The sequence below is a fragment of the Gorilla gorilla genome, chromosome 10, assembly GCF_029281585.2.
Source record: "Gorilla gorilla gorilla isolate KB3781 chromosome 10, NHGRI_mGorGor1-v2.1_pri, whole genome shotgun sequence".
NCBI lineage: Eukaryota > Metazoa > Chordata > Mammalia > Primates > Hominidae > Gorilla > Gorilla gorilla.
The window spans coordinates 15,905,475-15,926,538 of NC_073234.2; the positions used below are offsets into that span (position 1 = coordinate 15,905,475).

Sequence of the window (21,064 nt, forward strand, 5' to 3'; positions counted from 1 at the left end):
TACTTGATCTAAACTGGGAGGGTCCAACACAATTTTTTTTTTTAATGGACTTGCCACCTTAAGAAACTTCAAGTGTATCTTTTTGTTGGCAAGAAAATTATTTCCCAAGAGGTAATCAGATTCCCCTCCCTGCCCCCGCTCTTTCAACCAACTCTCCTCCTAACATACACATACAGAGTTACACATTTCATGAAACTGAGGCCAAGTCCACTGCAAGCAGGGTCTTAACATTTTCAGAAATGATCCGTCCTTCATATCTGCATAAGCTGGGATCCTTGGCAATGGGGAAAAGGTGCCATTTGCTTCTCTGAAGTAACTTGGGGTCTGAATTGGTTGTGAGCTTTAAGAAGCCAAAGAGAAAGGGAAAGCATTTCCTTGTTTTCCCTATTAATGGTTTGTTGCAAAGGGATAAACTTCTCAAGAACCAAAAGTGAGGAAATGTGTTGGTCATCACTGGATTCTTGCTGGAAATAGAAGGCAGGTGAAATCTTCAGGAATCACTTCACACTCCAAAAACACTATTCTCAGCAATGATAATAGGCTAATCACACCACTGATCAAATTATTTTGGCTCAGTTCTTTATTTTATAGTTAGCAAATGAAATTAGAAACTGCTTTGGCACAGGTTAAAGGTGGCTGCCACATACTCACTAGTTTTCCTCAGGATTATCAACACTCATTATCAAAACGTACTTTTACTTAGTCACCATTTAAAGTTGCCACCAATGTAAATGACAGGGGTTGGGGTGGGTATGGGTATGGGGAACCTGAGCATACACACAATTTTTTAAATCTTTTAGATGTAATGCAATTAACCATATCTAATATTCTTTTAGAAAACACAAGAAACACAAAACATGCTCAAAGATCAAGAAATCGAGTTATACTTTTCATAAGGCACCACCAATTACCCTGATAAATTGGAAATAAATACGTAAGGGAACAATCAATAGGGAGTCTTGAGGTTTTACAAGACATTCCTGTTTAGACCACTTGGAGTACTGCAAAAGAAAAAACAAGCAAGATACAGCTTTCATAACCCATCATATCCCTGCCCAGTGCACATCATTTGTTGCATAGTGGTGACTGGATATGATCCAGGCCAAGACAAGACCAAAATTCAAAAAATACATTAACAGCCATTCTTCCTCATACTACAGTATGAGATACCACTTGGGACATTCATATCCAAAGAAGTAATGGTATGACTTAAAAAAAAAAGGAGGTATTTCAAAAGGAGTACTTAAGGACCTGCTGTAAAAGCAACCTTCTACACACATATGAAGCTAATTCACATGTGAAACTTTATTAAATCTGGTTATATGTGGGACTTCAACAGCTCAATTTTTCCACAATTTACACTTTTCAAATCCCACTCCAAACTGTCACTTTCTCCCTTAAAAAGTGGATAAACCCATCCTTTGAAAGACAGGCTTTCTCAGTTTTTCTTTTCATCCTCCTACTGTAAGTACTGGCTGATATTCACACATATGTACTACAGAATTAAAATACTGACAAGCAAGTAGTTTCTTGACGTGCACGAATTGCATCCAGAATCCAAAAATTAAGAAACACAAAAAGACATTTTTTGGACACCTGCTAAAGACAAAAGTACAGAAGTAAAGCACAGGTAAAATCATGCTAATCTTACAGGTCAGCCTTTGTCCTTTTTTTAAAAAAAAAAAGAGAGAGAGAGAGAGACAGACAGACGCATGGGGTCTCGCTGTTGACCAGGCAGGACTCAAACTCACAGGTTGAAGCGATCTTCCCATTTCAGCCTCCTGACTACAGGTGCATTCTACTGCACCTGGCTGCCATGTATTTTAGTATTAAAGTACATTATGGGTAATCACAGGTTTAACGTTTGCCGTTTCCATTATTCAAGGTATGACATGCGATAATTTATAATTTTACTGAGGCACAAATTTGCATCATGCAGGCAAAGCTGGTGTGCAGCAGCTTAGTGAGGAAGTCATGCATCTACACATCAACATGGCTTTGCTGCAGTACCTATCAGGAAGCAAAATAAACATCTGTGGAAGAAAAATCTCCTGTCTTCTCCCCCAGCTAGAAAGCTAACTACTACTGCTGTATTTGTACTTTTAAACTTGGGGATCTGCATAGTTCTAATGACTTAGCTTTTAAGAATACCAAAGGCCTACCATTTTTCCATTTTTCTTTCTATAACCTTTGCCAAAGTTAAAATACTAATGATGAAGAATTGCAACTTCAGTTGCAGTTTAGAGGAGATAAGGGTAGAAAGACATTTTAAATCATGTCTTAATACAAAATATTACAATACAGAAGGGAGCAAGTAAGTAATTTTCTCTAAGTGAAAATAATGCTTTGTATTAGAACACCAACATTTCTTTAAATAGATGAATCTTGTTTCATCAATTCCAAAACCGCAGATTTGTGTATTTTTTGTTTTGCCATTAATTTCTCCCTTCTGTTCTTCTCAGCCTTGGTCTAAACCTGTGGTCAAGTCATACCAAATCCTCCATGACTGTCAAGTAAATACAGAAAATCCCACAGTATCAACGAAAAGACATATTTAAGTTTCAAAACGTCAGAAGGTGAAAGGAAGCTATTCATACTTTCTCAGCATCCTCATGACTCTCCACTGATAGTGGAATAGTTAATGGATGATTAGGAAGGAAAAATAAAAATTTTAAATGTATTCCAGGCATCTGTCGCTTAAAATTACATTCAGTTTTTAACCCACAAATATCTGAAGACTTTTACAAAGAAGATCAACAGGCAAAAAATATTGTGCTTTCTTGTATAACATCAACCAGAGGAAATTCTTAATTGATAATCGTTAGTTTGGCAAAAAGAAAACTTATGAAATCGGTTAATTAGTTACCTTGCAATATCCATTGAAATCTTCAATCATACACAAACTTACTTCAGATGAGACCTCAAGACATATGCACAGCAACACTAACAAACCTCTGAACAAGTCAAAACACTCAAAATGTTATACAGTATTAAGAATGAATAAAAGGTAGGTAGTATGAACTTCAGAGAAAACATTTACAGAAATTGGATTTTATAAGAAAACATCTTTTTTTTTTGTAAGATTCCTTTTGAGTTAAATCTCATACCCACTCAAACTGTAACTGGACAGTACACTTCACTTCTAGTTACTAGAAGACAGTTCTTTAAAAGAGACTGGGGCAAAAAGGGAAGAGGAGACTATAAGCTGTTGCTAGGTCCACCCCAATCCCCCCTTTAAAAGGAAAACTGATGAATTTAAGTCAAACCACAGATTTTTTTAAACCAAAATAAAGACACCAGACAGTGATGACAAAACACTATTTTTAGTCATTTTTTTTGTCCTTTAAAAAAAAATTAGTCCCCTTCTAATAAGAGTTTACATACAGCTTACCTAATACCTTAAGAAGAACAGAGAACACAACAGGAGGGAAGAGGACACAGCACCATAGTTTCAAACATTCACACACAAAAGAAAATAGAGCCAGCACAGACTAGAGTGAGACCAAGTTTCCCAACAGACAGGGACAAGTCCCAACACACAAATGACATATAATTATCTATATGAACAAAAGCAAAATGGAAGATCTGGTCAGGCTGGGATGGAGGAGGGAGTGCTAACTCCTTGTACTACAAAGAAGGAATGGGATTTTTTTTAAAGCAAAAAACAAAAAGCAAGCCCCCAAATGGATTTTTGATGTTGAAACTCTGTCATATGCTGCTGGTAACAGTAAATATATATATTTATATATTCATATATGTATATTAAAAAAGGAAAAATAATCTATGTATAGAACAGTCAGTAGTCAGAGACATTTAGAAAAAAGTAAAAACAAGTCCTTTTTTTTTTTTAAAAATGGATTTACTAAAACAACTTCATCACCCAGAGGTACTACAACCCCACATCCTCTGATGAAGCCATGGTGTTATTCAACAGCATCTGCTGTGGGCCGTAGTTAGAAATCGCCAGTGTTGGAAACAGCAGACATTGGGGTCAGGGCTGCAAGGCAAAAAGCTGTTATTTGCTGGTCTTGCTCATGGCCATGCCTGAAGCCTGGTGTCTGGAATACTTGTGAATGAAGTTTTCCCCGAAAAGCATGCATCACTGTGGCTCAGTAAGATAGTACGACTGGTCATCATCGTCATCTTCTTCTCTTTTTTTTTTTTTTTGGCAGAAGCCTGGATCCATGTACCTGCTCTTCCCTAAAATGTAGACCCAAGACAGCAAGACTTTTCAAAGCCAAAAAACGGCTCCTTGCCTTGTAGTAGGTTCTTCTCCTCAGAATTCAATCTAGTCAGATTTCTGATCTAGATGACATCCTCATCTTACAAAGATAAGGTGACCTGCCCCAGCGTGTGAGAGGTTCTCCTATTTGGGATGTTCTTCTAGCACAAACAAGCACAAATCGCTGAGGTCAATAGACTGTGATACCATTCCTTGACGTCTAACAGAAATAACTTTGGCCCTGTTACTCCTAGTTATATCTTTAGGGCATTAAGTACCAGGTAACAGTGGAAGGAAAGTGGTACTCCAATCCCTCTCCAACTATCCCAATGAAGGAGATCCAAGCAATTAGCACCTTCAGTTGGTGCCGCTCCTAAGTTGTAAGCCTCTAACTACTATCAGCTGGACAAAAGCCACATCCTATATGCCCTGTTACCACACCAATGTATTAATACTAACCAGCCACCCTAGAGCTCAATTAAGCGTCTGGCCTTAATGCAGTAAACCACACTCAAAGGAGACATGAAATATTGGCTGTTGTACCAAAGAAGACACCCTCTGCATAGATATGTTGATAGAGAATGTAACCCACAGAGTCCATGCAAAGAGGAAGCCAGCACTAAGGGGACTTTCTCTGAAGGCCATTCATCTTTGGAAGCAACATTCCAAGTGGATATAAACCACTCTACTTGATGACTAAGGTCTCAATGTGGTCCATGTCCCCCCATGTCCCAAACTAACCAAGCATCTGCTAACTGGTCTCTTTAAGATCCTCCATTGGTAGTTTGTAGCTCATTATGAAGGAAGGAGGTGGTGCTGGACCTGGGCTAACTGGCCCCTGCTTCTTTGCACAGTTTATACAGATGTAATCTTCATTTTCAGCCATTTCTGGAGATACACCCACACAAACTTGATGAAACCACTCATCACAGCCACCATCACATTGTACCCAGTCTACCTGTAGGAAACAAGATTGGGGAATGTTTAGGTTACATAAACATTAAGCCTAGAATAAAAGCAAACCAAAGAGCTTTCTTGGCTTAAATGATAGCAAACAACTGGGATGTCTAGATAGGCAATGACTTCTTATGGGGTTATTTTTTAAAGAAAGAAGCTGAGAAGTTAATACCCCAAAATTATATTTTACCATAGTGTGTCCACAAAATTAGGCCTCTTAGGTACTCCATTACCTCATGAATACCTGGGGCTCCTTGTGAGGCAGAAACATGTCTGAGAAAAATTTGACAAAAAGGGAACTTCTAATAGAGCAGCCAAGTAGTTTTAGCTAATATTAACAATTTCTAGGCTCTAAGACAATGCAATTATCAATCAAGAAAGGAAGAGTACAACAATGTGAAGGCAATCCTGTGTATTAGCTTTATTTCAAAGAGATAAGCCAAAGTACTAAGAGCATTAAATACCTTTTTAGAAAAGCAGTCACATAGGCCACTTTTAAAACTAATATTTTTTATTCTTCTCTTCTTCCGTTACAAATACAACTCCCTATAAAAAGTTAGCAAATATCAGATGTCAAATCTTACAAATTAACCAATTATAACAGTCAAAGACACAGGTCAATAGATCACTCTGGGGTTTAAAATTAAAATCTGAAAAACTGATAGGTCAGTGGCAGGTGTCAAACTTTGACCCTTCTGACAATACTGTGATTACAGGAGGCTAGGAAGGGATTGTAGTTTGGTGACTTTAAGCCTTGGACTTAAGAGTTAACAATAAAGTGACTTTTGGCTTTTATATTTGAAGGCTGATTGTGGTAGTTTTTACAGCTAATGTGGCAGACAAGAACATTTAAGATGAAAAGAGCTACTCTTCCTCACCTCAATACCAAGGTTGGTCATTTCATTGGCAACGTTAAGAAGCCACTTAAAACCATGAGCTTTACCAGATATCAAAGTAAGGAAAAGAAAGGGATCCAAGAAGTACCTCTATACAACTTAAGAGAAAGAACAGATGAAGGAGGTTTTGGCTAGGTAAATGAGTTTCATTCATAGAAACTGAGTGGTTTTCAAAATTAGTTTCCATGTCCTATAAAAAACTGTCAAAACCACAGTAGTCATGTCAGTAGTTTTAGGCTTGTAGTAAGGGGTGGGAAAAATAATTTGTCAAAATGATATTCTACTTGTTTTGTTCCTATGCTAAAGTTCTAGATCTTAAGAGACAATATTGTGTTAACATCAAGATTACTCAACTCAGAAGCTCTGAGTTCCAGTGTGTATCATTTCAGGCAAGTCATGTAACCTCACTGAGTGACTCAATTTCCTCATCTGAAAATGGAGATGACATTAATTACAAGATTACGAGAGGATCCCATGAAATAATGTATGGCAAAACACCTAATTCGCTGCCCAGGATACTGGAGGCACTTTCCAGTCATGGTCTCATGGCTCTACTCATTACCCTACACTACACAAAACGTTCTGCACCTTGATACAACTGTCGGCAGCACTGCCTTTCAAAGTGTGTAGACCACTGGCATCAGAATCATCTATTGTGTTTGTTAAAAATGTAGCTGGGACCCATCACCCTATGAACTCAGAATATCTGGGGAGTACAAGCCAGAAGCTTACATTTTTAATCAGCTCTCAAGTGATTCTCATATATTCTGAATCCGATCATTGCTGGCCCTCTGTGATATCGCTTCCTGTAAATTCAGAGCAACTTAACAATACCTTCCTAAACTGATTTGTTTTTGTTCTGTAATTGTTTGTTTAGCTTCTGAAGTCTGTGCAATAAAAAAACTCACCAAAATGTTCCTATTGTAGCAAACTAATCAGAGACCAAAAAAAAAAAAAAGAAGGGAAATAATGGCATCTGTGCAAAATGTAAAAATTAAAGTACTGCAAGCAGTAAAGACACAAAATGCTAGCTGTAGAGTAGGTGCACTCAGAGTGAGTGTTTTGGCTGTTTGGGACTGCTAAAGGGAACTGGATAAACTGTGGTTCTCTGTGCTGCCCAGGTTTGAGATACCATGCTTTTTATAATGGTACCTGTGAACCAACAGTTACCTTCACCCTTACACCTCCAACCCTCTTTCTTAATCCAGTCTAGTCCCCATTCATGCTAATCCATTGGATAAGAATGTTATTAATGTATCAGTATTTGCTACAAAGAAAAGTGTCCCATGTCTTTTTAAATCTAGTGTTTGCACTATACTCACTGGCTTACAATTTCCCAAAATTCTCTTGCAAATAAGACAATACTTTCCCTTTTGTGGTTTTGACTAAAGGTCCCTTCCTAAGCCCAGATCTTCTACCATTTCAAAAGAGTATATAACCTTCCTTGAGATATTGGTACACAAATTCTAACCTAGACTATAGGTTATGTAACAATTTAGCCTGATAATAGAACAAGCAAAAAATAGTCCTTCTCTTTACCAATATCTTTTTTATCATGTTCATCTACTAACAATCAACTCTGAGTTCTACTTTTGTGTGAAAGGCCCACAGCATCATAAAGCAAACTAAAGTTTGGGATGTCAACTGAATCCACAGATGATTTTGACACAGGGGCAACAGACTATGTAGTATCCTGAAAACTCAAGAACACAGAATTTGGATAACTGTATAAATTGTCATTTCCCCTCCTTTCATTATTTCTAGGAGATATATTTAGTGAATCACAAAAATAATTACTAAACTTCACAGCTATGAACTGTTCAAATATTAAATGATAAGAGATTTTACATTACAGTACAAATAGGTTACTATGTTTAGATCTGGGGGAAATGTCTGTTTTAAAAAGAAATATATTAAAAAGAGGAAATATTAGTTTAATATTCATGTTTTGCTGTATGGTTTCATATTCACACTTAATAAAAAATATTTGGCATAGTATATTTTGTTCATTTCTTAGAGAATAGTACTGCACTGGGAAAAAAGAAAATCTGGTAATTTAGTGATATTCTTAGCTTACTAATTAAACTGAGCTTTTGTTATTTTGGCATTTAATATCTTTTGCACCCCAAGTTTCCTGGCAAAAGCCGGATTTGAAAAAGGAAAACAATTCACTAAGTGAACTACAACATATGTTCAGAATCCTTGTGTATATTTTCTTGGTGCTCTCAATATTCAATGACCAATCCTCCCAATTTGCCAAGGAATGACAGATTTCTCAGCATGTGGGAATTTCAGTGCCAAAACTGGGGAAGTCCCAGGGAAACTGGGACAGTTGGTCACTCTAGCTCAACATCATGCGCGTGCATGTGTGCGTATTACACACATTTAGGTAACTTAACCTTTGCTTATCTGTGCTAAAAGGAGATATGAACTAGTAAAGCCGCTGGAAATGCAAATACTTTGATTGAGGCAACACCCCCGTGAAAATCTTAAATCAGGGTGGCTAACAAATAGTAAAAATGAAAGTTCATAGTCTCTTAATTTACCACACAAAACTTCTCATGGAAGTAGGAATGGGTAAAGGAAAACGCCAACAATAAGAGGGTTAAAAAAAGTGAAGAGAAAAAGACTATTTTCATAAGTAAAATTATTAAATATTTATTCTAATACAGAAGAAAAATACTACTTAAATTAGTAGCCTGAAAGAATTTGATCTTTTTTCTAGTTAACTTGTTTTATCTTTGGTACCAATAAGACTGAATAAAGAGTTCAGAGAGAAAAAGATTCTGAACTTTAAAATTAATTTTTTAAAAATAGTTTTGTTAATATTAATTTTAGCTCGACATTAATTTAATAATCAAAGCTAAAATTATTTTTTCAAAATCTTTTACATTATTCTGGTATTGTCTTTCTTTTTCTAAAACATCTTGAAACTGAGGCTAGGCACATTTAACTAGCCTCATTTAATCTTTCTTTTAATTTTTAAAAGAGCATTTCTCAAAAAAAGAGCTGGGCATAGTGGCGTGTGCCTATAGTCCCAGCTATTCGGGAGGCTGTGGCAGGAGGACTGCTGGAGCCCAGGAGATCAAGGCTGCAGTGAGCTATGACCACACCACTGCACTCCAGCCTGGGCAAGAGTAGGACCCTGTCTCAAAAAAAAAAAAACTTTAATCTACATATTTTGGGGGGAAAGTCCCAGTAATTATTGGTTAGAGAAATAATAGTAATTACTTGTCATAGAATTCACCTAAAAACAAGTGAACCCTGGAAGTTATTTTTTGCTGCATGGTATCTTAAAGAACAAACTGGCCTAAAAAAAGCATGATTTTTTCTTTCTTTCTTTCTTTTTTTTTTTTTTACATCATCTTGCCAATCTTTTTCTTTTTGAGACAGGTTCTCCCTGTGTAGCCCAGACTGAAGTGCAGTGGGGCACTCACAGGTGCGATCATAGCACATTAACTATAGCCTTGAACTCCTGGACTCAGGCAATCCTCCTGTCTCAATCTTCTGAGTAGCTGGGACTACCGGGATGGGCCACTGCACCTGGCAAAGGCATTCTTTTCTTATTTTGCTCTAAAGATGTGTGCTGTATATTAATTGTTTTCTCAGAGAAACACTAAACACTGAGAAAGTTTTAACATTCTTTACAGAAATTTTTATAGAACTGTAACTTTTATTTAGCAAAATCCATGTCAGGAACAAACATGTAGAACCATAAAAACTGCAAAACAGCAGTAACAGGCAAAATATCTATAATCTGAAATAACTTCTGCTTAAAACGAAACACGTTATAGAAATAAAACACTATTTTATATAAACTAACAACATAGGGTGGGGCACACATTGCTCACCTTTACGTATCGTAACAGTTCAAAATAGACATTTTCTCTGAGCACTCAGCCAAATCTCCTTTTGCTCCATCAAAATGTAGATGATAACTCTAGATTTTGTTTAAAGATTTTGTTTAAAAAATACCTATAATATTAGGAGCAAATCTCACAGTTCTTTCAAAAATAATGATCACATCTTAGCACTTACGTTGCATTTTTTGGTTAACAAGTGCTTTCATAGAGATTGTTTTGTCTTATCATTACAACCCTTTGAATAGGCAGGGCACCTGTTAATTTGACAATTTCATAGCAATGAAAAAAAAAACGGCCTAAGCGTTTATATTGCTATAAGAAGACAACAGGAATAATGGATGAACTGAATCCTATTTAAATGCTGAGCAGAAGGGAGGGGAAAGATTAAGTGATAAGGAGAAAGAGTATAAAAATAAGACGAAAGGCTCATGATAGATATAAACATTATAGAAAGAATGTCAGGAAAGTTTAAAAAGGAAACATCCTACCTTGCTGCTAGTCTTTAAACTACCATAAAATTAAGGAAGAAAAGGGAGAAGGTTCTGCCAATAATGAACTGCTACACTTTGATACCCAAAGAGAAAGTTAACTCTTCATCAGCCTCTTTAATAAACAAACTCAGATGGAAATAAATTCAAAATTAAAGATAAAAATAATATGCACATATATATGTATTAAAATGCTTCAAAATGTTTATAATATAGGAAGATGCTTATAAAATGAATAGATGCAAGTCAGTAAACAGTCTGACAATGATATAAAACAAACGCCATAGAAAAAAATTGGAAGGAAACACTAAAATATTTATAGCTGTCTGCCTTGGAAGATTCGACTATAGGATATATATTTTACTATGCACCTTCCAAAAAATGAATAGAATACCCCTAATACATCTCATTTAAATATGTGTCATTTAGTTTTGGAATGTGTTTTTGTACTTACATCTCAATTATTGATGGGGTAGAGGTGTTAGTGGAGAGAACCTGGTCTGACAGCCAAGATCTAGGGTTCTACTTTTGGTTTTGCTACTAACTAGCTCTGTAACTTTGGTCACATAATTACCTTCCCTGAGTCCTGGTTGCATCATTTGTAAAATGAGAAGCCTGAACAAAGTAACCTGTTGGTGCCTTCAAGCTCTAAAAAGGTTTAAGTATTTCATTGAAAAAGTGAGGGCATAACCTATAGGGAACAGTGATGCAGTTTTATTTACTGTTTATATTTTCAAACTGAGGCACTATTAGAATTCTAAATATCAAATAGTATAATGAGCATAATAAAATTAAAACTACAGATTTATCAATATTCTTGATAAGAGCCGTAACAGGTGCCTCCAATCATTTAAACAACTGGAATTTTTCATAAAGTCTGACTATTACTCTCAGAAGTTCATACTGTCAACATTATATCTAAAGAACGGCCATAAGAGGATCACTACACTTAAAATTTAGGGTTGGAAATTTTAAAACAATGCTTTTTTTTTTTTTTTTTTTTTTGAGACAGAGTTTTGCTCTTGTGGCCCAAGCTGGAGCACAATGGAGCCATCCTGGCTTACTCCAACCTCTGCCTCCTGGGTTCAAGCGATTCCCCTGCCACAACCTCCCAAGTAGCTGAGATTACAGGTGCCCGCCACCACACCCTGCTCATTTTTTGTATTTTTAGTAGAGATGGGGTTTTACCATGTTGGCTAGGCTGGTCTCGAACTCCTGACCTCAGGTGATCCGCCCACCTCGGCCTCCCAAAGTGCTGGGATTACAGGCATGAGCCACACCTTGCCTGGCCTAAAATAATGCATTTATAGGTTTGAATTATTTGTTGCAAAAGATTTGAAGAAAATCATATTCCATTTAGGAGGGTGCTCACAGCTCTGAGTGTAAGATATGGACTAAAAGTTTCAAGTCTTTGGAATACCATCTTAATGCAATTTGCCACAGCTCTTACAATACTGGCCCAGGATTTTTTTCAGGCCATTGTGACTATCTGACAAGGTATTTAGTTCTCTGAGTCACCTTATAGGGAAGGCACAAGATTATTCTGAAACTTGTTATGCCCACTGCATATGAAATGCACTGTTTGCCAGGAATGTCACATAGCTTCTCTTTGCTCCTGTCTCATTATGTTCGTTAAGTATATGATTTTTGAAATACAACACTTCTACTAGGCACACTAAGAGCCTCATTATTCAAAACAGTTTATAGAAATTGTACAAAAGACATTATGTTGGAAGTCCAAATCCTAGAACCAAAAACATACTATACATTGATATCAAACATGTGTCTCCACAACTGTTGCTCCTTGACCTCTCATGCTTGACTATAAACAGTCGGAACTCACCTTGTCCTTGCAGGGCCTTTGGCAGTTCTGTGCTGCGCACACAGCATTCTCATCATCAGACTCCTCTGCTCCTGACCAGTCATACTTTGAGGGGATGTCCAGCACCTTTTTCTCTCTTTTCTTTTCAGTGCTCTCTTTCACAAGTTCAACTTTGGCTGCAGCAGCCTTCTCCTTCTTTTTCTTTCTCTCTTCTTCTTTTGCTAGTTTCTTGGCCAGTTTATTCAGCTCCTTTGATTTGTCTGCACCTAATTTTAATTTCTTCTTTTTAGGTTTGTCCATTTTCTTTAACTCCTTGGACTTCTGTTTTCCTTCTCCAAAAAGTTGCTCTACCTTTTCTAGCTTCCGTTTCCGTTTCTTCTCTGAAGAGTCTTTTCCTTTCACTTTTAGTGGTTTCTCTTCCATGCTGTCATCCTTCAAAAATATAAATTTAGGAACAATTTTAAAGCAAGACAGTTAAAAAACAGTATTACTCTCTTATATGAGGTACCTAGAATAGACACATTCAGAGAGACAGAAAGTCAAACAGAGGTTACCAGAGGCTGAAGGGAAGAAGAAATGGAGATTTGTTTAGTGGGTATAGTTTCTGTTGGGGATAACTAAAAAATTCAGGAAATGAATAGTGGTGACAGTTGCATAACACTGTCAATCTACTTAATGTAACTGAATTGTCTACCTAAAAAGGGTTAAAATGGTAAACTTTATGTTATGTATATTATGCTACAATAAAAAAGATTTATGGGCCAGGCACAGTGGTTCACGCCTGTAATCCCAGCACTCTGGCAGGCCGAGGCGGGTGGATCACTTGAGGTCAGGAGTTCAAGACCAGCCTGACCAACATGATGAAACCCCGACTCTACTAAAAATACAAAAATTAGCTGGGCGTGGTGGCACATGCCTGTAGTCCCAGCTACTTGGGAGGCTGAGGCAGGAGAATGGCTTGATTCCGGGAGGCGGAGGTTGCAGTGAGCTGCAATCAATCCACTGCACTCCAGCCTGAGCAACAGAGCAAGACTCCATCTCAAAAAAAAAAAAAGGGGGGGGGGGGGATTTATGTTATTCTAAAGATATTTAAAAGACATTTTAAGAAGGCAAGTATACTATTCAATGAAGATAACAGTAGAAAATCACAAGTCCAAAATGAAATATTTAACTTATACTAGCTTACTAGGAGAAAAAGGGCACACAAAAAAAATCAGTGTTAGCATAATATATTAACACAGTCTGTAGCATCTCTGTTAGAGATGAAAACATACACAAAAAGCAAACTGTACTAAATTATGTAATAACTTTTGGGATCTTCATAATAATAAAAGTATTGGTAGTTATTTTTAAAAAGTCAGGAAAACATAAAATTGTATCCATGATCTCATTACACAGAATATATAGTGACTTTGCCAAGGGCTAGAAAACAGTTCATGTGACAAAGCAAAAAAAATTGTCATTTTTGTTTTCAGCTTTTTAATATTGTTGCTAGTATGTGCCAATGTAATAAACATTATAATTTTAATGGTAAAAGTGTATCTAGTAACAGAAAGAACAGGAGGAGGAATCAGAGAAAGAAATACTGAAGAAACATAACATAAACCTAATAATTCCCTTGAGAACTCATTTTTCTATAGATTTGACACTTGAAAATCTTTGACAGGAACCTAAGAATCAGCAGAATCCAAAAGAACACTGGATTATAAGTGCCTTAAGTCTATTACATCTTGAACAAGATATTTAACCTCTTAATACTTTGTGCTTCCTTATCAGTAAAAGAAAAAGGATTGGGTAAGATAATGAATGTGAAGAAAATGCTTTGTAGACTGGAAAACACTATCTAAATTAGGCTACCTAGATCTGACTTTCAAAATAAAAACAAACTATAGCATATGCTAAATATATCTGTATCAACTGTTGGTGACATGGCACCATTCCATTACATGGAAAGAAGGAAACTAATTAAAAGAATACTCATGAAAATGAATGAAAAGAAAAGAGTCAAATGGCAGACTTAGAATCCAGGTCTCTTTATTTTTTACTGGATGTGTGACCTTAATTTTCCACCTCTCATACTTACTTTCTTCATATGCAGAATGGGTAAAATACTTGCCCTCTAGCTCCCCTACCCATTCCTCTTCAAGACAGTGGTGAGGACCAAATGAGCTCATGGATATGGTATCATCATCTCATCAAATGAGCTCATGGAACTGCTATGTAAGTGTGATATATGAATGTGGACCTTCTCTCCCACCCAGTCTTCTACTACTTAACCATCCCTGTGCTTCTTTTCATAGTCACTATATATTCCCCCCTATCTCTGAGCCCTCCAATAATGGGAGTCTGGGCTACAGAGGTTGTTCTAAACGGGATGGTTATCAATCTTGCCCTTCCCCGCTTCTTTTTAGCAGAAATGGCCTTTTTTTTTCAACTTAGATACTACCTAAAAGCTTAAAAGAAAACCATAAATCAAATCTCTGGTGTCCTACAAGAAGAAAGGAAAGGAAAGCGGAAAGGAGAAAGGGGAAGGAAAAAGGAAAGAGAAAAGAGGAAAGGAAAAAGGAAAGGAAAGAAGAAAAAAGAAAGAAAAAGAAAGGAAAGGAGAAAAGAAAGAAAAAGAGAAAGAAAGAGAGAGAAAGAGAAAGAGAGAAAGAAAGAAAGAAAGAGGGAGGAAGGAGGGAGGGAGGCAGGGAGGCAGGCAAGCCAGCAAGCCATAAAGCCCAATTTCTTTGGCTGAAGTGGGAAAGTAGGCCAGCCAGATTACTGCCCTGAGCCATCCCTTTGCCAACATTTATGATACCTCTAAGGAACCTAGGCATTCTAGTTTTTAACCACTGTTTAAATTAGTATTAAATCCACACCTCCATGATATGCAAGAATCTGTCTTCAGAGGGTGGGTGTGTGGCCTGCAAAATCCGCCATATGTGTTGAGTCTCGTCCAGAGATACTTCCAGGAGATCTCCAACCATCATAAGTTCTTCCAGTTGTGCCTTAGCTCCAGGTGACAACTCCAGCACTGGAGGTTCCAAACTTCGGGGCACCAAAGGGCTCTTCCGAGGTTGTTTCCTTGGGGTGCTAGAACCTTTCCCAAAAAATACCATAAAACAAAGCAAAAAAAATTAAAACTATGGAAAAAACATGTTTTCAAAGCAAATATTGAGAATAGCCCCCCCATCCCCCAATACTAACTTCAGATATCTGGATTCATTATATCAGTATGAAAATGTAAACAGAATTAGAAACAAATACAGACCAAAAAGATGAACAATTCCAAGGCCCACTCTAAAAAAAATGGTTTGGGGTTATTAATAAAAAACAGTTCTTCCAGCCAGGTGTGGCGGCTCACCCTTGTAATCCCAACACTTTGGGAGGCTGAGGCGGGCGGATCCCCTGAGGTCAGGAGTTCGAAACCAGCCTGACCAACATAGTGAAACCCCGTCTCTACTAAAAATACAAAAAATTAGCCAAGCATGGTGGCGCATGCCTATAATCCCAGTTACTCGGGAGGCTGAGGGTAGGACAATCTCTTGAACTAGGCAGGGGGAGGTTGCAGTGAGCCAAGATCACGCCATTGCACTCCAGCCTGGGCAACAAGAGAGAAACTCCATCTCAAAAAAAAAAAAAAAAAAAAAAGTGGTTCTTTATCCTGAACGTTAATCTCTACTGAGTCTTTATCGTGTGGCAAGGGGAGCGAGCAACCAGAATCTCTCCATTTTAGAGTATACCAAAAGATTAAGCATTTAATAAAGCATTTGGCTGCCTTATATAAATAACTGGTTATCTTTCTAATGAACAGACAATAATACACAGTTCCATAAAATCCTGAATTTTATTATAAAGAGATAAACACCCTCCATCTTCCAGACTTGTGACCTAAAGTAATGTGACTTGTTTTTGCTGAGGGACAGAAAAATTAACACCACAGAGAAAATCACCCTCTAAGGAAAGGAAGAACTTTCTAACAAAGTTACCCAAAACCAGAATAAATATGCTTAAAAAGCAGCAGTTCCACAACACCTGATAATGACCACATAGAGGGTGAAGGACTACCTATCCGGAATTTTCTAGAACTGAGGCATGGGACTAGATGGCCCCTCAAGTTCTTCTAATTAGGACTCTAAAACTCTATGTAAGTTTTCAGGTTGTGATGACAGAAAATGCAAACAGGGATTGGCTTTTCCAAAAGAAAACAGCATTTTCAGGTTCCATTAGTATTTCATGGCCAACCATTGTACTCCACTCGAAATGGAGTCACAGTCTTGATTAACAAAATGCTTTTTCTCATTGGTTTTCTGCTTATCTTCCCCACAGTTTTTTAAAGGAGTAATACCTTGAGAACAACTCTTAGAAGCAGAAGAATAAGCATGCTCTGCACAAAATGAAGGTGCTGTCCACATGTGGGTCACCACCTCCTCAGATTTGATGGGAATCTCTTCATCACAAAAAAGATTGGGTTCAAGACTACTAGAGGACTTCACACTGGCTGTGTCCTGAAGAAGAAACAAAGAGAAGTATTTAGAATTAGAGTCATTTAACTTATTTTATGACAAGGCCCAAAATGGAGGCTTTCAGGTTAAAGCTTCTAATATACTAAAAATATGAGATTAAAATTAAATATCTGATGTTAAATAAGATAGAAAATGTCCATTGGGGAGAAAAACTGTAATTATGGCAGGCCAGGTCTCCATTAGCAACCAGAACAGTTTCTACTAACACATTACTATAATTCTGATGAATGTGTAAGTTAAACAGTAAATAACTGGAGAAACTACTGCCTTCGTACAAGGGCTGAAATGTGAAAACAAACCCACTAAGATTTTCACCTGGGTTTTCTAAGACCCTAAAGCCTGATAAAGTTATGAACGCATTCTTACACACACCTTGTACCAGGGCCCACTTAAGATCAGGAAATTTTTCCAAGTCTCTAGAGAAAGCTTTCCAGACCCTGGACCCTACCTGAAGATTAGATACAGTTTGAATGAAACATTCTGGCTTGTAGGTGCACCTCCCACACACAGACATAGAGTTTAGAATGAATACAAGCGTTGAAAAAAACTTGTAACTTTTAGTTGGTCTGGTGAGTTACTCCATAACCAGTTGCAGAAATTAACTCCCTTCTTTCCCAGTCAGTCTGCATCTCCTTACTGGACTGAGAGAAAAAGCAGCCAGACCTCGTTCTGTCCAGGAATATAATGACTACAGATTCAAGACAAAAGAGAGTGTTAAGGTCAAAAACAATCCACGGAGATAATAAACCTACCAAAAAATTACTATTGCTCTCTAGATTCCTCCTCTCTGGGCAGGGCATCTCTGAAAAAAAGGCAGCAGCCCCAGTCAGGGACTTATAGATAAAACCCCCAGCTCCCTGGGACAGAGCACCTGGGGGAAGGGGCGGCTGTGGGCGCAGCTTCAGCAGACTTAAATGTTCCTGCCTGACAGCTCTGAAGAGAGCAGCGGATCTCCCAGCACAGCATTCGAGCTCTGATAAGCAACAGACTGCCTCCTCAAGTGGGTCCCTGGACCCCGTGCATCCTGACTGGGAGACACCTCCCAGCAGGGGTCAACAGACACATCATACAAGAGAACTCTGGCTGGCATCTGGCCAGTGCCCCTCTGGGATGAAGCTTCCAGAGGAAGGAACAAGCAGCAATCTTTGCTGTTCTGCAGCCTCTGCTGGCGATACCCAGGCAAACAAGAGTCTGGAGTGGACCTCCACCAAATTCCAGCACACCTGCAGCAGAGGAGCCTGACTGTTTGAAGGAAAACTAACAAACAGAAAGGAATAGTGTCAACATCAACAAAAAGGACGTCCACTCAGAGACTCCACCCAAAGGTCACCAATATCAAAGACCAAAGGTAGATAAATCCATGAAGATGGGGAGAAACCAGCACAAAAAGGCTGAACATTCCAAAAACCAGAATGCCTCTTCTCCTCCAGAGGATCAAATCTCCTCACCAGCAAAAGAACAAAACTGGATGGTGAATGAGTTTCATGAATTGACAGAAGTAGGCTTCAGAAGGTGAGTAATAACAAACTCCTCCGAGCTAAAGGAGCATGTTCTAACCCAATGCAAGGAAGCTAAGAACCTTCAGAAAAGGTTAGAGGAATTGCTAACTAGAATAAACAGTTTAGAGAAGAACATAAATGAACTGATGGAGCTGAAAAACACAGCACGAGAACTTCGTGAAGCATACACAAGTATCAACAGCCGAATCAATCAAGCAGAAGAAAGGATATCAGAGATTGAAGATTAATTCAATAAAATAAAGTGAGAGGACAAGATTAGAGAAAAAAGAGTGAAAAGAAACGAAAAAAGCCTCCAATACATATGGGACTACGTGAAAAGACCAAATCTACATTTGATTGGTGTACCTGTGTGACGGAAGAATGGAACCAACTTGAAAAACACTCTTCAGGATATTATCCAGGAGAACTTCCCCAACCTAGCAAGGCAGGCCAACATTCAAATTCAGGAAATACAGAGAACACCACAAAAATACTCCTTGAGAAGAGCAAACCCAAGACACATAATTGTCAGATTCACCAATGTTGAAATGAAGGAAAAAGTGTTAAGGGCAGCCAGAGAGAAAGGTCAAGTTACCCACAAAGGGAAGCCCATCAGACTAACAGTGGATCTCTCACAGAAACTCTACAAGCCAGAAGAGAGTGGGGGCCAATATTCAACATTCTTAAAGAAAAGAATTTTCAACTCAGAATTTCATATCCAGCCAAATAAGCTTCGTAAGTGAAGGAGAAATAAAATCCTTTCCAGACAAGCAAGTGCTGAGAGATTTTGTCACCACCAGGCCTGCCTTAAAAGAGCTCCTGAAGAAAGCACTAAACATGGAAAGGAACAACCGGTACCAGTCACTGAAAAAAACATAACCATATCGTAAACACCATCGACACTATGAAGAAACTGCATCAACTAACGGGCAAAATAACCAGCTAACATCATAATGACAGGATCAAATTCACACATAACAATATTAAATGTAAATGGGCTAAATGCCCCAATTAAAAGACAAAGACTAGCAAATTGGATAAAGAGTCAAGACCCACCAGTGTGCTGTATTCAGGAGACCCATCTTACTCACAAAGCCGCACATAGGTTCAAAATAAAGGGATGGAGGAAGATCTACCAAGCAAATGGAAAACAAAAAAAAAGCAGGAGTTGCAATCTCAGTCTCTGATAAAACAGACTTTAAACCAACAAAGATCAAAAGAGACAAAGAAGGGCATTAACATAATGGTAAAGGGATCAATGAAACAAGAAGAGCTAACTATCCTAAATATATATGCACCCAATACAGGAGCACCCAGATTCATAAAGCAAGTTCTTAGAGACCTACAAAGAGACTCAGACTCCCACACAATAATAGTGGGAGACTTTAACACCCCACTGTCCATATTAGATCAATGAGATGGAAAATTAACAAGGATATCCAGGAATTGAACTCAGCTCTGCACCAAGCAGACCTAATAGACACCTACAGAACTCTCCACCCCAAATCAGCAGAATACACATTCTGCTCAGCACCATATCATACCTATTCTAAAACTGACCACATATTTGGAAGTAAAACACCCCTCAGCAAATGCAAAAGAATGGAAATAATAACAAATAGTCTCTCAGACCACAGTGCAATCATATTAGAACTCAGGATTAAGAAACTCACTCAAAACCACACAACTACATGGAAACTTAACAACCTGCTCCTGAATGACTATTGGGTACATAAAGAAATGAAGGCAGAAATAAAGACGTTCTTTGAAACCAATGAGAACAAAGACACAACATACCAGAATCTCTGGGACACATTTAAAGCAGTGTGTAGAGGGAAATTTATAGCACTAAATGCCCACAAAAGAAAGGAAAGATCTAAAATCTACAGCCTAACATCACAATTAAAAGAACCAGAGAAGCAAGAGCAAACAAATTCAAAAGCTAGCAGAAGGCAAGAAATAACTAATATCAGAGCAGAACTGAAGGAGATAGAGACATGAAAAACCCTTCAAAACATCAACGAATCCAGGAGCTGGTTTTTTGAAAAGATCAACAAAATAGATAGACCGCTAGGCAGACTAATAAAGGAGAAAAGAGAGAAGATTCAGATAGATGCAATAAAAAATGATAAAGGGGGTATCACCATCAATCCCACAGAAATACAAACTACCAGCAGACAATACTATAAACATCTCTACCCAAATAAACTAGAAAATCTAGAAGAAATGGATAAATTCCTGGACACATACAGCCTCCCACGACTAAACCAGGAAGAAGTCGAATCCCTGGAAAGACCAATCAAGTTCTGAAACTGAGGCAGTAATTAACAGCATACCAACCAAAAAAAGTCCAGGACCAGACAGATTCATAGCCGAATTCTACCAGAGGTACAAAGAGGATCTGGTACCATTCCTTCTGAAACTATTCCAAACAACAGAAAAAGAGGGAATCCTCCCTAACTCATTTCATGAGGCCAGGATCATCCTGATAACAAAACCTGGCAGAGACACAACAAAAAAAGAGAATTTCAGGCCAATATCCCTGATGAACATTGATGCAAAAATCCTCAATAAAATACTGGCAAACTGAATCCAGCAGTACATCAAAAAGCTTATCCACCACGATCAAGTCAGCTTCGTCCCCAGGATGCAAGGCTGGTTCAACATACGCGAATCAATAAACGTAATCCATCACATAAACAGAACCAATGATAAAAACCACATGATTATTATCTCGATAGATGCAGAAAAGGCCTTCAACAAAATTCAACAGCCTGTTATGCTAAAAACTCTCAATAAACTTGGC

At 37.9% G+C, this 21,064-nt stretch overlaps 2 protein-coding genes across 5 annotated transcripts in view; both read right to left on the bottom strand.

The window, feature by feature from the left end:
- Positions 1-5,042, bottom strand: part of SLC6A13 (solute carrier family 6 member 13) — a 64,366-nt gene extending 59,324 nt beyond the window's left edge. For all 3 annotated transcript variants that reach the window (XR_010129282.1, XM_063693740.1, XM_055357467.2), the window contains exon 1: positions 4,964-5,042. Coding sequence is in view for 2 of the 3 variants with exons in the window: in XM_063693740.1 (XP_063549810.1) it covers positions 4,964-4,970 (7 nt within the window). In the remaining variant the exon portion in view is untranslated. The remainder of the gene's footprint in view (positions 1-4,963) is intronic.
- KDM5A (lysine demethylase 5A) overlaps positions 4,145-21,064 on the bottom strand; it is a 107,713-nt gene continuing 90,793 nt past the window's right edge. For both annotated transcript variants that reach the window (XM_031001168.3, XM_063693735.1), the window contains 4 exons: positions 16,582-16,741; positions 15,113-15,333; positions 12,270-12,680; positions 4,145-5,180 (listed from right to left, as the gene is read on the bottom strand). In XM_031001168.3, coding sequence (XP_030857028.1) covers positions 4,974-5,180; positions 12,270-12,680; positions 15,113-15,333; positions 16,582-16,741 — 999 coding nt within the window. In that variant the 3' untranslated portion in view covers positions 4,145-4,973. The remainder of the gene's footprint in view (positions 5,181-12,269; positions 12,681-15,112; positions 15,334-16,581; positions 16,742-21,064) is intronic.